Genomic DNA, 16144 nt, shown 5'->3' on the forward strand with positions numbered 1-16144 from the left:
TGGCTGACTCCTGCTCCTATTTCCTATATTCCTATGACATGGATCGTCCTGCCCTCCTCCCAGGAATAGGATGCAAGTATATTGTGTGCAACCTGTTTCACTCCCACTCAAGAGACTCTGATGCAAGCATCTTCACCCCAAGATACCTTGAAGCAGGAATACCCTGCCCCAAGACTGTCATCTTCATCTTCCTCTTACTTTTCCATCCCTCATGGAGGCTCTGTGATGTGGGCATGCCCCGTCCTCTCCCTGCATGGTGAACTTACAATTTTAAAAATTTTTTAAAAATTCATTCACGGGATGTGGGCGTCGCTGGCTAAGCCACCATTTATTGCCCATCCCTAATTGCCCTTGAGAAGGTGGTGGTGAGCTGCCTTCTTGAACTGCTGCAGTCCATTTGGGGTAGGTACGCCCACAGTGCTGTTAGGAAGGGAGTTCCAGGATTTTGACCCAGCGACAGTGAAGGAACGGCGATATAGTTCCAAGTCAGGATGGTGTGTGACTTGGAGGGGAACTTGCAGGTGGTGGTGTTCCCATGTATTTGCTGCCCTTGTCCTAGTTGGTAGAGGTCACGGGTTTGGAAGGTGCTGTCGAAGGAGCCTTGGTGCATTTCTGCAGTGCATCTTGTAGATGGTACACGTTGCTGCCACTGTGCATCGGTGGTGGAGGGAGTGAATGTTTGTAGATGGGGTGCCAATCAAGCGGGCTGCTTTGTCCTGGATGGTGTCGAGCTTCTTGAGTGTTGATGGAGCTGCACCCATCCAGGCAAGTGGAGAGTATTCCATCACACTCCTGACTTGTGCCTTGTAGATTGTGGACAGGCTTTGGGGAGTCAGGAGGTGAGTTACTCGCCTCAGGATTCCTAGCCTCTGACCTGCTCTTGTAGCCACGGTATTTATATGGCTACTCCAGTTCAGTTTTCGGTCAATGGTAGCCCCTAGGATGTTGATAGTGGGGGATTCAGCGATGGTAATGCCGTTGAATGTCAAGGGGAGATGGTTAGATTCTCTCTTGTTGGAGATGGTCATTGCCTGGCACTTGCGTGGCGCGAATGTTACTTGCCACTTATCAGCCCAAGCCTGGATATTGTCCAGATCTTGCTGCATTTCTACACGGACTGCTTCAGTATCTGAGGAGTCACGAATGGTGCTGAACATTGTGCAATCATCTGCGAACATCCCGACTTCTGACCTTATGATTGAAGGAAGGTCATTGATGAAGCAGCTGAAGATGGTTGGGCCTAGGACACTACCCTGAGGTACTCCTGCTGTGATGTCCTGGAGCTCAGATGATTGACCTCCAACAACCACAACCATCTCCCTTTGCACTAGATATGACTCAAGCCAACGGAGGGTTTTCCCCCTGATTCCCATTGACCTCAGTTTTGCTAGGGCTCCTTGATGCCATACTCGGTCCAATGCTGCCTTGATGTCAAGGGCAGTCACTCTCACCTCACCTCTTGAGTTCAGCTCTTTTGTCCATGTTTGAACCAAGGCTGTAATGAGGTCAGGAGCTGAGTGGCCCTGGCGGAACCCAAACTGAGCGTCACTGAGCAGGTTATTGCTAAGCAAGTGCCGCTTGATGGCACTGTTGATGACACCTTCCATCACTTTACTGATGATTGAGAGGAGGCTGATGGGGCGGTAATTGGCCGGGTTGGATTTGTCCTGCTTTTTGTGTACAGGACATACCTGGGCAATTTTCCACATTGCAGGGTAGATGCCAGTGTTGTAGCTGTACTGGAACAGCTTGGCTAGGGGCGCAGCAAGTTCTGGAGCACAGATCTTCAGTACTATTGCCGGAATGTTGTCAGGCCCCATAGCTTTTGCAGTATCCAGTGCCTTCAGTCGTTTCTTGATATCATGTGGAGTGAATCGAATTGGCTGAAGTTTGGCATCTGTGATGCTGGGGACTTCAGGAGGAGGCCGAGATGGATTATCAACTCGGCACTTCTGGCTGAAGATTGTTGCAAATGCTTCAGCCTTATCTTTCACACTGATGTGCTGGGCTCCCCCATCATTGAGGATGGGGATATTTGTGGAGCCACCTCCTCCAGTTAGTTGTTTAATTGTCCACCACCATTCACGGCTGGATGTGGCAGGACTGCAGAGCTTAGATCTGATCCGTTGGTTATGGGATCGCTTAGCTCTATCGCATGCTGCTTACGCAGTTTGGCATGCAAGTAGTTCTGGGTTGTAGCTTCACCAGGTTGACACCTCATTTTGAGGTATGCCTGGTGCTGCTCCTGGCATCCCCTCCTGCACTCTTCATTGAACCAGGGTTGGTCTCCTGGCTTGATGGTAATGGTAGAGTGGGGGATATGCCGGGCCATGAGGTTACAGATTGTGGTTGAGTACAATTCTGCTGCTGCTGATGGCCCACAGCACCTCATGGATGCCCAGTTTTGCATTGCTAGATCCGTTTGAAATCTATCCCATTCAGCACGGTGATAGTGCCACACAACATTATGGACGGTATCCTCAATGTGAAGGCGGGACTTCGTCTCCACAAGGACTGTGCGGTGGTCACTCCTACCAATACTGTCATGGACAGATGCATCTGCGGCAGGCAGATTGGTGAGGACGAGGTCGAGTATGTTGTTCCCTCGTGTTGGTTCCCCCGCCACCTGCCGTAGACCCAGTCTAGCAGCCATGTCCTTTAGGACTCGGTCAGTAGTGGTGCTACCGAGCCACTCATGGTGATGGACATTGAAGTCCCCCACCCAGAGTACATTTTGTGCCCTTGCCACCCTCAGTGCTTCCTCCAAGTGCTGTTCAACATGGAGGAGTACTGAGTCATCAGCTGAGGGAGGGCGGTAGGTGGTAATCAGTAGGAGGTTACCTTGCCCATATTTGACCTGATGCCATGAGACTTCATGAGGTCCGGAGTCGATGTTGAGGACTCCCAGGGCAACTCCCTCCCTACTGTATACCACTGTGCCACCACCTCTGCTGGGTCTGTCCTACCGGTGGGACAGGACGTACCCGGGGATGGTGATGGCAGTGTCTGGGACATTGTCTGTTAGGCATGATTCCGTGAGTACGACTATGTCAGGCTGTTGCTTGACTAGTCTGTGGGACAGCTCTCCCAACTTTGGCACAAGCCCCCAGATGTTAGTAAGGAGGACTTTGCAGGGTCGACAAGGCTGGGTTTGCCGTTGTCGTTTCCGATGCCTAGGTCGATGCCGGGTGGTCCGTCCGGTTTCATTCCTTTTTATAGACTTTGTAGCAGTTAGTTACAACTGAGCGGCTTGCTAGGCCATTTCAGAGGGCGTGTAAGAGTTAACCACATTGCTGTGGGTCTGGAGTCACATGTAGGCCAGACCAGGTAAGGACAGCAGATTTCCTTCCCTAAGGGACATTAGTGAACCAGATGGGTTTTTACAACAATCGACAATGGTTTCATGGCCATCATTAGACTAGTTTTAATTCCAGATTTTTATTAAGTTCAAATTCCACCTTCTGCTGTGGTGGGATTCGAACCCGTGTCCCCAGAGGAATACCCTGGGCCTGGGTCTCTGGGTTGCTAGTCCAGTGACAATACCACTACGCCACCGCCTACCCATGGTTTCCCTTTTCACAATATTCTTTTAAATGGATTGACCACAAATCGGACAGCTGCGAATCAATCAATCCAGAACATTGGAACTTTCATTTAAATATCTAACCGTCAAGATCCCCCTGTGAAGTCCATTATTCTAAAATAACAGCTAATTCAGTTTGCCCTATCTGTATCATTACTAAAACATGTTATCTTCAACAGTGAGGATCTTACATGCAACAGTGTTTATTGATAAGCACTTCTTGCTTCAACCAACACAGATCATTTAAATATGCGAAAAGCAAGACAGTCCTTAAACAGGAAGCAGCAGAAAGCCTTTAGGGTCAGAGGTCTACATGAACACACACATAGCGTTGCCACATATACTGTAGGGAGAGTAATCTACAGGAACGTACACATAGCATTGTCTGTAGGGTCAGTAAGCTACAGCAACAGACACACACACACACGATTGACTGTAGGATCTCTCTCTCTCGCACACAAAACCTACAGAATCAGCAATATACTAGGTGTACACATTAAGCTACCTGCAAACATGGAATGTATCAGTAATCTGCAGGAGTATGCATACATACGTACGTACGTGCATGCATTCAGCAGTATCTGTAGAATCAATAATGCATGGGGTGAACACATCTGTATCAGTAAAAGTGCTCTCTCTGTTTTTAAGAGTTCCAATGCATAAACGTTTGGACTTACTTTGCAACCCATAATTTTTGTAACCTCATCATCTGGCGTGGTTGGTGTTGTGGCAAGATCTGGATTGCTGTTGCTGATGCTCTTGGAGCGAGACAAGTTTAGGCTGGTAGGCCTGGCAGTAGCACGAGACAGGGTTGCATACTGAATGGGGCCTCCATATGGCAGGCTGCTTGGTCCTGCAATGAGAATAAATAAAAATTCATGATAGGCCGGTCACTACGGTATCTTGGTAACAATCAATATAGAAAAAAGTTACACTTAAACCAATACACCTTAATGTGCCATTCACTCTTAGCTCATCTCCTTCAGGGACTGAGCCCGAAATCAGGGCTGACACTCCAATACAGAAGTGACAGACTGCTGCACTGTCGGAGGTGCTGTCTTTCAGAAGAGACGACAAACCGAGGGCCCGTCTGCCCTTTCAGCTCAACATAAATGACTCCATGCTACTATTTTGAAGAAGAGCGTGGTATTCTCCCCCGTTGTACTGGCCAATAATTATTCCTCAAAAAACACCTAAAAACTGAAAATCTAGTCATTAACATATTGATGTTTGTGGGAGCTTGTTGCATGCAATTTTCTTCAGGTTGTCCTGAGGTCATGAAAATCTCAATATAAATGCAAGTTTTTCTTTCTAATTGCTCCAACCATTAATGACAGACCTATTAATACCAGTAAGTTATCATAAAGTTGCGCACTTCAAAATGTTATTTAAACAGCACCTCTCAGAGATCTCTCAAACAACTTAATGTACAAGAAAGCCACCAACACCACTATGCCAGAGGAACGAGGGATGGATAATAAATGGGACTTTGCCGGTGTCACCCACAAGAACAATAACTTACATTTATGTAGCCCCTTTAACACAATAAAACATCTCAACAGGCTTCACAGCATCATTACTAAACAAAATTTGACACCTTGCCACATAAGGAGGTATCAAGAAAGATGACCAAACGTTTGGTAAACGAGGCAGAGACGCGCAAAGGCTTAGGGAGGGAATTCCAATGCTTAGAGCCTAGACAACTAAAGATATGGTCGGAGATGAAAACAAAAATTGTAGTGCAGTGACCTTTAGCGGCCATTCAGTGCAGAGGATCCATAAGCAGCAATGAAGTGGATGATCAACTAATATGTTTAATAATGTTGGTTGTGGAAAAATATGCTGGCCAGAATTCCCTGATCTTCAACATTAACCTGAAACACTGCAACAGGTTTAACTTCCCATCTAAATGCGAGAACCTCTGGCAATGTAGTACTCCTTCAATATTGCACTCAAGTGTCAGCCTAGATTGTGTGGGATATAGAGCACTGAGGCATTGCCAGACGTGCAATCAGTAGGTTGAGATGCCAAACTTGGTCTTGTTTTCCTGTTCAAGTGGATGGTAAAATAGCTGAAATGGGAAGATGGTAGGGTTGGTGTTCTGCATCTGAACCTATTTTGCAATCTATAATCATACGGCTGGGTGTTTTCATAATGCAAATGGATATGGGATGAGAATTTCACACACCTACAGTTACAGTTCATTGAGATCCTTGTGCCAACATTACAGGAATTCCAATTTTCAGGCACGCTGAAAGCAGGATACTATTACAATGTCACAAACCACAGTGATGCTATAACTCACAGCCAAAAGATAAAATTATTGCCTTGAACACAGGAGTGGATTTATTCAGCTGGTGGCCCATTTTTTGCCAACAGATCACAGTTTTGCCAGTTGCCATTTAGCTGTCGAGCACCTCTATTAATTTTTGTGACTAAAGCTAGAATATTGGATTATCTGATAAATCATTTAGTCCTGAAAATGCACATAAGAAGCAAAATGTAATTTTTCTACGTAACTGGTGGAGAAAATTATTATTTATAAATAATGAATTTGTTAAAATTTTAATTGAACATCATAGAACATTTGCGAGTTCAGGAGATCTGAAATGACTAACCATGGTTATTCTGGGTACCCAAGATCGATGATGATGTCACACATGGATCTGTAAGTTAGCCAACCTTTGCTACAAACAAAGAACTCTTCTGCTACCGCCTGATTGAAATATAGAAACATAGAAAATAGGAGCAGGAGTAGGCCATTTGGCCCTTCGAGCCTGCACCGCCATTCAATACAATCATGGCTGATCGTCCAAACTCAGTACCCTGTTCCTGCTTTCTCCCCATATCCCTTGATTCCTTTATCCCTAAGAACTATATCTAACTCTTCCTTTTTATTTCAATTAGCAAAGTTCTTCACTGTTAGTTTGCATGCATGCGATCTGCCCACTGGTCATGTCACTACTGGTGTAACTGAGCAATCTTACCTTGGCCAATCCTATCCTCAGTGGTCAGTTACAGCAAGATCTAAATTGACAGTGTGCAACAGTGAAGATAAACTCACCCGTACAAGTCGAAAATGAAATTCAAGTTCACTTTTTGACACTTGAAGAAGATAAATTTCTAACTTACAGTAATACAATTACTGAAATAACAAAATCCTTATCAATCATAGCCTGTTAAACATGCAGAGCTGATACTAGATCTTGATGACATCTACGCCTGACTGAAGTGGATATAGCTGATTGTATTCGGGGTCTCTGTACTGTTCCATCAGGGGAGTTCATGACCAATGCAGTGCAAGCAGACTGTAATGTTCAAATTTCAAATTGCATTCCATCAGAAGCTGTGCTAAGCAATTGCTTGTAGGACACAACTTCTGTTTCCAAGGCTTACTTCTTGGTCTTCAAAAACTTAACCCAGCTTTTGCGCACACGCATGTTCATCTCCTGTAGAGTTGCATATGCATTCTTCAGTTGAAAAGCAGTTTAGAGTTCACAGATAATTGGGCCAGGGAGTGCATATGTAATTCAGTACTCGTTTTAAAGTCAGAAACTCTGCCCTTATTCTCAGATTTTCATTATAAATTCCTGGTCAACATTTAATAATGGATGCTTCAAATGCATTCTGCAGCCTTAGGCACACACTGAATGGACTAAATTTAACATACAAACATACAAATTAGAAGGAGTAGGCCACATGGCCCCTCGAGCCTGCTCTGCCATTCAATAAGATCAAGGTCATCTGATTGTAACCTCGACTCCACATTCCCGCCTACACCAGATAACCTTTCCCCCTTGCTTATCAAGAATCTATCTACCTCTGCCTTAAACATATTTAAAGACTCTGCTTCCACTGTCTTTTAAGGAAGAGAGTTCCAAAGACTCACGACACTCTAAGAGAAAAAATGTCTCCTCGTCTCTGTCTTAAATGAGCGACCCTTTATTTTTAAATAGTGACTCTCATTCTCAATTCTCCCACAAGGGGAAACATCCTTTCCACAGCCACCCTGTCAAGACCCCTCAGGATCTTATATGTTTCAATCATGTTGCCTCTTACTCTTCGAAACTCCAGCGGATGCAAGCCTAGCCTGTCCAAACTTTCCTCATAAGACAACCCGCCCATTCCAGGTATTAGTCTAGTAAACCTTCTCTGAACTGCTTCCAATGCATTTACATCCTTCCTTAAATAAGGAGACCAATACTGTACACAGTACTCCAGATGTGATCTCACCAATGCCCTGTACAGCGTAAGCATAACCTCCCTAATTGTGTATTCAATTCCCCTCGCAATAAACAATAACATTCTATTAGCTTTCCTAATTACTTTCTGAACCTGCAAAGTAACTTTTTGCGATTCATGCACTAGGACACCCAGATTCCCTCCGCATCTCAGAGCTCTGCAATCTCTCACCATTTAGATAATATGCTTTTTTTTTAGTCTTCCTGCCAAAATGGACAATTTCACATTTTCCCACATGACACTCCATTTGCCAGATCTTTGCCCACTCACTTAATCTATCTATATCCCTTTGTAGTCTCATGTCCTCTTCACAACTTACTTTCCTACCTTTGTGTCATCAGCAAATTTAGTAACCATATCTTCGGTCCCTTCATCCAAGTCATTTATATAAATTGTAAAAGGTTGAGGCCCCGGCACTGATCCCTGCGACACACCACTTGTTACATCTTGTCAACCAGAAAATGAACCATTTATGCCTACTCTCTGTTTCCTCTTAGCTAGCCAATCTTCTATCCATGCAAACATGTTATCCCCTATACCATGAGCTTTTATTTTCCGCAATAGCCTTTGATGTGGTATCTTATCAAATGCCTTCTAGAAATCTAAGTACAGTACATCCACCGGTGCCTCTTTATCCACAGCACATGTTACTTCATCAAAGAACTCCAATGAATTGGTAAAACATGATTTCCCTTTCACAAAACCACGTTGACTCTGCCTGATTACCTTGAATTGTTCTAAGTGCCCTGTTATAACATTTTTAATAATAGCTTCTAACATTTTCCCTAAGCTAACTGGCCTGTAGTTTTCTGCTTTCTGCCTCCTGCTGTTTTTGAATAAAGGAGTTACATTTGCTAAATTCCAATCTAATGGAACCTTCCCCGAATCTAGGGAATTTATCTCAATTGTACTGAGGCAAGTGTTTCTCAATAGCCACCAGTTTGGCATATTATGCCTGAACAAGCACAGCATGCAGTTATTTATACATACCAGGGAACTGGGAACAGTGGTCAGTATCTGGAAGATGGAACATATAGTATATATAGGATGCCAGCAGGCTGTTGCGTCCATGCTGATCTTGATTTCCTTCCAAGTTCTTGTGGATCTGATTGACAAGCTGAGCCATTACCTCAAAAGCAGCTCGACCCAGGTTTACTGAAATGTAAAAATTCAGAAGCTTTATCCTGATTTCTAAATTCCTGTGGAGCGAAATTATGCGATTTGATATCAGCATGGGCTCGTTTGAAATTCCTGTCTTACTTTAACACATTAGCTCATTTATAAAGAGTTTAACACCTCTAATTAAAACTGCAACGATTGTAGGCTGATATGGTACAATGTGATTTCACCCCATTCGAGCCTTTGAAATGGTCTCAGTAACTCTTAGATGATGACAGCACATGCAAATTCCTCCAGGTTGCACATCACTTGGCAGACTTTTAATTCTCCAGGTGTGTAGTATGTAAGATTTACCAGCCCTTACTTTCATTGCCCAGTTTGTGTCAGTGTGACCTTTGTACAGACTGAATTGTGACAAAATCAGCAATGATCTTCGATTCAGACTTGCCATATTATTTATCTGTGATACCTCAACAGTCGAAAGATCTGTCTAATGGCAAAGGTGCATAGTGTGTTGCAGCTGCAGAAGCCAGCAAAACTAACAATGAAGGAAGCAGCTGGGCAAGTGCTATTACAGGCAAACTGGAAAAGAGGTAGGGTTGGGGCAAATGCTGTGGATACTGCCAGTTCCCCTAAAGTACATGCCTTACATGACCTGGTGTCACAACAGTACACAAGACAGTGCCAGAATACTGGAATTTGAATCAAAGCTTGACTGATGTTCATACAATAGACAAGACATCAACCTCTGTTAGGCTATCAAGCACTGCACTGTAGGAGCATAAAACACACAGACAGCAGAAGGGAGAGAAGAAAGAAAAACACAAGTCAAGGGTTCTGCCACCAGCTGTGCTTCAGCTCATAGCCATAGAATGACACTAGTAAATAAAGTAAAGTTGCCCAGAGTGTGTGGCCTGACACGATGCACAGGAGGGGAACAATGAAATAATATTTCATGATAATAGTCATTTTTTTGACTATTAACTCACCGTTTTCTTATAAAATCATTTGAGAGATTAATCTGGTTATAGCCCCATTTTTTGCCCCTTTCTGAGACTTGTTGCTGGGATGGGATATTTCAGTACTTTGCTGTGGCATACCATCAGCTCCGGCTGCTCCCTTAAAAGCGCTTGTGTTTCCTTACTTTACAATTAATAAAATCCTAAAAGTTTCTACAGAAACATATTCTGTGGAAGAATAAATAAGGAGCAGCTCTAAACAACAAGTAGCTTATGCTAAACTTCAGAGAGAAAGCCTGCGTGTACCTATTTGCCCGTTAATTATTGGAGGCCGTACAATTAGGAGGATGAGTTTGTTGAGGACATGGTGCACAAATCGGAGCAGTGGCTCCATCTTTGCTGACCGCAAGTTGGTTATACTGGCTTTTAACTCAGTCTCCACATTATTCTCGGTGATGATCACATCCTTCAGTCGAAAAGGAAAGGAATACTCCTCCAGGACGTGCACCAAAGTGAAAAACTTATCCAGAAATTGGTCCTAAGGACAAAAGCAGAAGTGGTTAGACAAGGAGTGTGCAAAATCTTTGAATTAATCCTTCACCCTTTTGATACCATGTACTTTTCTCGAGGTACCACAGCCCTCCATGCACCAGATGAGAAAAACTGTGGAGGGAGTGGCTAGTACTATGATCACGCTGGTGTCCCCACTGCCTCATACATATGTTTTTCCTGACCAAATGTCTCCTCTTCCTTCCTCTGGCAAAGGTTCCTGGTCAGGACAGGGTTCCACAGGTGCCAATTACCTTCTCCAAAGATCAGTGTGTGTGAATGTGGACAGAATATTCAATTGCAGGGGTCATCACAGCCAACCTACTTCTGCCTTACTTACAGCAGGGGTCTGTGGACAACGGCACACCGTCAAATTTCACTTCACTAACCCAACCATAGTGGCCCATGCTGCCACCTTGGTTGAAATCAACTGACTGTACAGCCTGGGATCAAACCCAACAGTTCCCTGGGTTATATGGCTCACACTATTCACTCAGCCAAAGTGCAAATATCTTTTGTTCAGAATACCAGGTGAAAGGTCAAAGCCAAATGCAAGGCAACAACAGGAGGGAGGGAGGGAGGGAGGGAGGGCAGGTAGATTTCCCCAGAAGTGGAGCTTAGAGGGTCACTAGCCATAGTGTGTCATCAAAATAGAGGCAAGATAGGCTGGAATAAAGAGAGAGAAATCGAGCTGAGGGAGGGATCATCTTCGGAAAAGAAGCTTTGTCCGCCATCTAATCTGAACACTTGCCCAAATTAGAGAGCTGTATACAAGTCGAGCAGTGGACAGAGATTCAGCTGTAGGATTCAAAAGGGAATTGGATAAATAATTTGAGAAAAAATTCCAAGGGTATGGGGACAGATCAGGGGAATGGAGTATCTGAATTTCTCTTTGAAAGAGCTGGTGCAGACTCGATGGGCCGAATGGTCTCCTTTTGTGCTGTACAATTCTATGATTCAGGCTTTATAGAGAGTGAGTTTTTGAGGGGAGAAGGGAGACTGAGCTTCTTGGAAGCACTATTAGCAGAGGAGATGGTATGGCGGGACTGTCCCATGAAGAGAGATTGGAGAAACTGGGCCTGTATTCTCTAGAGTTTCGAAGAATGAGAGGTGATTTCATTGAAACCTACAAAATACTTAAAGGGATAGACAGGGTAGATGCAGCTAAGATGTTTCCCCTGGTTGGGAAGTCTAGAACCAGGGGACACAATTTCAAAATAAGGGGGAAGCCACTTAGGACAGAAATGAGGAGAAATTTCTTTACTCAGAGGGTTGTGAATCTTTGGAATTCTCTACTCCAGAGGGCTGTGGAAGCTCAGTCATCGAGTATATTTAAAGCAGAGATTGACCGATTTCTAAATACAAATGACATAAGGGGATATCACGATAGTGTGGGAAAAAGGCATTGAAGTGGATGATCAGCCATGATCACATTGAATGGCAGGGCAAGCTCGATAGGCTGAATGGCTTACTCCTGCTCCTATGGGAGTTCCATTTCAAATCAGGACATTGAGGGGTTGGGAATGTAAATAGATCATACATTCAGAATAATTCCAGGTATACTCCCCTCATTCAAAGAATTTTACAGTACAGATGGCCATGCAGCCCATCGTGCCTGTGCTGGCTCTTTAAAAGAGCTCCCCAATTGGTCCCACTCCCCTGCTCTTTTCCCATAGTCCTGCAAAGGTTTCCCCTTCAAGTATATATACCCAATTCCCTTTTGAAAGTTACTATTCAATCTGCTTCCACCACCCTTTCAGACAAAATAAAGGCCCAGCCTCCACAAGAAGCCAAGTTTGCAGTCCAATAATGTTTTAGAAATAGTTTGTGCATTCCAGATCATAGCAACTCTCGCGTGAAAAACCAGTTCCTCGTGTCTCCAATGTTCCTTTGTCAATCCACTTTAAATTCTAGGTGTAATTCCTCCCAGAAGAGGCAGGGTTCACCTCTTCATACAATTTAGAGTTTGTATTTCTATGATGCTATGTATTCAGCCTGGAGCTGAATAAACATTTGGAGATGGTTCCTGGGCCTGCTCCCAGCTGAGTTTACTATGTGACAGGCGCCAGATGGAAGGACAGTAAAACTATAACAGCTCTGAATCACCTTTATGAGTTAACACAGCCTTGTAGCTGCCAAGAGTATAACAACAGTAATCTTCATTAAAAGGCTTTTCTGTGACAGTAATACCTTAGAAACTCTTCAATAACAGTGTTATAAAATATCACAGTGGTCTGGCATTTATTCTGTTGCTCCCTTGGACACTCAGAATTGCCTGTATTTACAAACTCAGTGAAATTGTCTTGTGAACCAGAAATCTCTGACTACAGTGCCCCTTTCAAAGGGAGCTAAGCTTTGCGAGAGTGGCTTGGAGAGCTGACAGGGTGCAGGCTCATCCAAGCAAGGTGTGCACACCTGTGTATGGACTGATGATGCTGCCAATACTTCCACATTAAAAACTCCTTTGTGGTTGTCGACCCATTTCATACCAGGTAGCTGGACCTATTCAAAGAAAAATTAAAAGGAAGACATTTATAAATATATAGATGCAATGACACGCATTTCTCAGACACCTATAGTACATATTATAAATGTTTTGTTTTTATTCTTAAAAAAAACAAAGAGGTCTGTATACCTTTAAGACCTGTTGCTATTTTTCTGTGAACAGCGACTGCAGAGACTTGTTGACATTTGCTATTTGAAGTGCAGGCTATAAACGCGTACCCAAGCAACAGGAAGATTTTACGACGGTCTCGTGACACTTATTGAAAAAGGCTTTTCGTTTTCATTTTGGCAGTGAAAGAAACGAGGGGAGCTGTGAGCGGCTCAAAGAGTTACTGCTGGAAACTGGCCAGGAATAAAACCCTGAGAAAATTCTCTCTTGAAAAATAGTTCCCGTATCAAGTAAAATTCTGATCTCTTCATGAAGTCAAAAGAACTTTGAAGGCATTGCAGATCCAATGTATGGGACCTAAGACCCTTGTTGCTGTTTATGCCTGGAGAGAGAGGAAGAGACCCTGAGAAAAGAGGAATTGCTATAATCTGTGGAGAAACTTGCTTTGGAGAAAGAAAGCCTGTGTTTCAGGTGTGGCAAGTTGCTGCTGCCTCCAGTCAAGAAACTCTGCCTGAAGAGTGAGTTCTATCGTTATTGTGCTCTGTGGAGAAGGCTCCTTTGCTGAGAGTAAGTCCTGTTGACTTTTGTATTTTTGGAAGTTCCTGAAATCTCAAGCAGGTTTCTACTGTTAGACTGCTACTTTAAAAACTTAAATAGACCTCTGATTGATGCCTGCTACTTTGAACGCCTACCCACCACAGACTGTTCATTAATTTCCCCTGGAGAGACATCAAGTGGCATCTGACTATTCGACTCTGGGGCACCTCACCGATCCAGGAAAATACTACCAGGAGTTATAACCCAGTTATTTTATTATCCCTAAGAAACTGTTATAAAATCAATATAACCACTTTCCCTGGTTAATCATTGGTAATTGAATGTATGTGTGTGCATGAGGGTTAGGAAGAATTAAAGAGTTATAAAATCTTTTATACATATAGATTCATCTCATTATCATTTAAAATTTGATTTATTAATAAACAGTTAATTTGTTGTTTAAAGAAACCTGGTTTGGCGTGCTTTATTCTGGGGATAAATTTAAGTGATTAATTTGGCTATTTTTCCAGTAGGTGGGAAACTTGCCCAATGTGCTGTGACCTGTGGTGTAGCGGGACTGAATTAACAGTGTATTACTTCCACCTTGGTCGCAACAATATGGCAAGCACCAATCACTTTAAAACAGCCTTTGTGTGGTACCTAGGCTCCTGTATTAGGAGGTCTGCATTGTCCCATAAACCACACATTCCATAGTTTCCTCTATAAATTAGCTTTCCAACTATACAGTCTCTCTTGATCAGAAGGGCAGCGTGCTCAAGGCTGCAAGCAACTCCACAACAGCTTTACTCTGAAGATTCACCAATTGGCACAATATGGAATGGCCTTTCCCAATATTCTGCCTTCCTTCAATAAAGAAGTCAAAATGACAAAGCACACCTGCTGGGAGAAACCAGCTGCAAGCCTTTGGTTGCCCAAACAACACAATGGAGTGAACATCAGCTGGTACAGAGTTCAGCCAACTAAAACATTGTGAAAAGAACACTGGAAACTGAGATTGACACAAATTCATAGAAATATTTGTGGTTCATACACATCACCTCTTCAACAGCTGAAATAGAAAACGTTCCCAATAATAACACACGGTTTGCGTTCAATGAAACCCATTGCATAGATGTCAGTGATAGCACATGTCACAGCTGGAATGGTGCACGGCTGTAAAATGAACTGGTTTAGGCAAATAAATTTAGGGTTTTAGGGACATTGTCTGCTCTTTCCCATCAAGTTCCTTCGACATTGTTGAACCAACTCTCAATTGCAAAGCGTAGAAATTTTAAGGCTGTTTAATACTCAAGTTGCAAAATTGAAAATTCAGCTCCAAAGCTTCTACTTCCTTGGCCTCAGTGCCTTGTGCTCAATTCCACTCCACAATTGTAGGCTCAAGGCCTCCTACACTGAGTCAAAGAAGCCTCAGCTTCATGAAACCCTGTGTGGGTCCCCAGCATACTTTTACTGAAAAAAAAGGTGACAGCCAAGGTCCACAATGCAGGACATCGCTGAGGGCAAGGAAAATAAGGAATTAGCGATTTAGTGACATCAAGCTTGGGTTTTGCAAAACCGGGTTTGTAAAAGGAACAGCAGACTGAGGCTGAGGAGATGGTGCAAAGAGTCATTATTTCAACACACGATGCAGGGACAAGAAGGATGAAGCAGTTAAAACACCCAGATGGGTGAAGTAATGCTGCATTTAAGTCATACTTACATCAGGAGTAAGCACTGAGTAACTGGGAGGTGGCTTGTCCACTGACACTGGTAGGGTGAATTGTCCAGTTCGGAGGCGACCGTGTTGCATCAAGGGAATCCACTAAGTGAATGGGTTACAAGATTAGAGATTAGAGACTGTATGGTTAGCAGCGACACTCATCAACTTGGAACTCTCAGGCTGCACTCAAATTACCATGATCATTGTGGGGTTTTGAGGAAATGACTCTGGTCAAAGGGTTTGAACGGAAGTGACTGAAAAGCTGAAGTAACCCTACTTGGAATACAGTTTATTCTCTCAAACCATTAGATCTCAAGGAAACCCAGCCCCTGCTTTGGTCAAATGGAGGCGAATGTATCAGCTGTCCAGCAGGGATGTGCAGAGACAGTGTACTGAGCTGGTACACACTTTCCTGGGGTCAGGCATCTCTAGATCAGTTCCGAGCCATTGGAGATAGCTGCTCCCATTGCAAAGAATGGAGTCACTCCAGGGAGTATGGGATCCTCCCAGTGACTCAAGCAGCCGGGAGATAAGGAACCCAGACGTGTTAAAAATAATACTTTTTTTCAAACAATCAAGCCTTATTAATAATAATAGAGGCAGTGGCGTAGTGGTATTGTCACTGGACTAGTAAAACAGAGTATTACTCTCGGGACATGGGATTGAATCCCACCACAGCAGAAGGTGGAATTTAAATTCAATTAATAAAAAATTTTGAATTAAAAAGCTAGTCTAATGATGGCCATGAAACCATTGTTGATTGTTGTAAAAACCCATCTGGTTCACTAATGTCCCCTAGGGAAGGAAATCTGCTGTCCTTA

The 16144-nt window shown here is 43.6% G+C and overlaps 1 protein-coding gene across 6 annotated transcripts in view; it reads right to left on the bottom strand.

Annotated features, from left to right (window-relative positions):
* Nucleotides 1–16144, bottom strand: part of LOC137355680 (dedicator of cytokinesis protein 7-like) — a 158298-nt gene that overhangs the window by 55443 nt on the left and 86711 nt on the right. For all 6 annotated transcript variants that reach the window (XM_068021107.1, XM_068021106.1, XM_068021105.1 and 3 more), the window contains exons 18-22: nucleotides 15324–15425; nucleotides 12868–12954; nucleotides 10210–10441; nucleotides 8816–8980; nucleotides 4261–4436 (exon numbers count right to left, since the gene is read on the bottom strand). In XM_068021107.1, coding sequence (XP_067877208.1) covers nucleotides 4261–4436; nucleotides 8816–8980; nucleotides 10210–10441; nucleotides 12868–12954; nucleotides 15324–15425 — 762 coding nt within the window. The remainder of the gene's footprint in view (nucleotides 1–4260; nucleotides 4437–8815; nucleotides 8981–10209; nucleotides 10442–12867; nucleotides 12955–15323; nucleotides 15426–16144) is intronic.

Source organism: Heterodontus francisci, chromosome 43 (assembly GCF_036365525.1).
Source record: "Heterodontus francisci isolate sHetFra1 chromosome 43, sHetFra1.hap1, whole genome shotgun sequence".
In the NCBI taxonomy this organism is placed as follows: Eukaryota; Metazoa; Chordata; class Chondrichthyes; order Heterodontiformes; family Heterodontidae; genus Heterodontus; species Heterodontus francisci.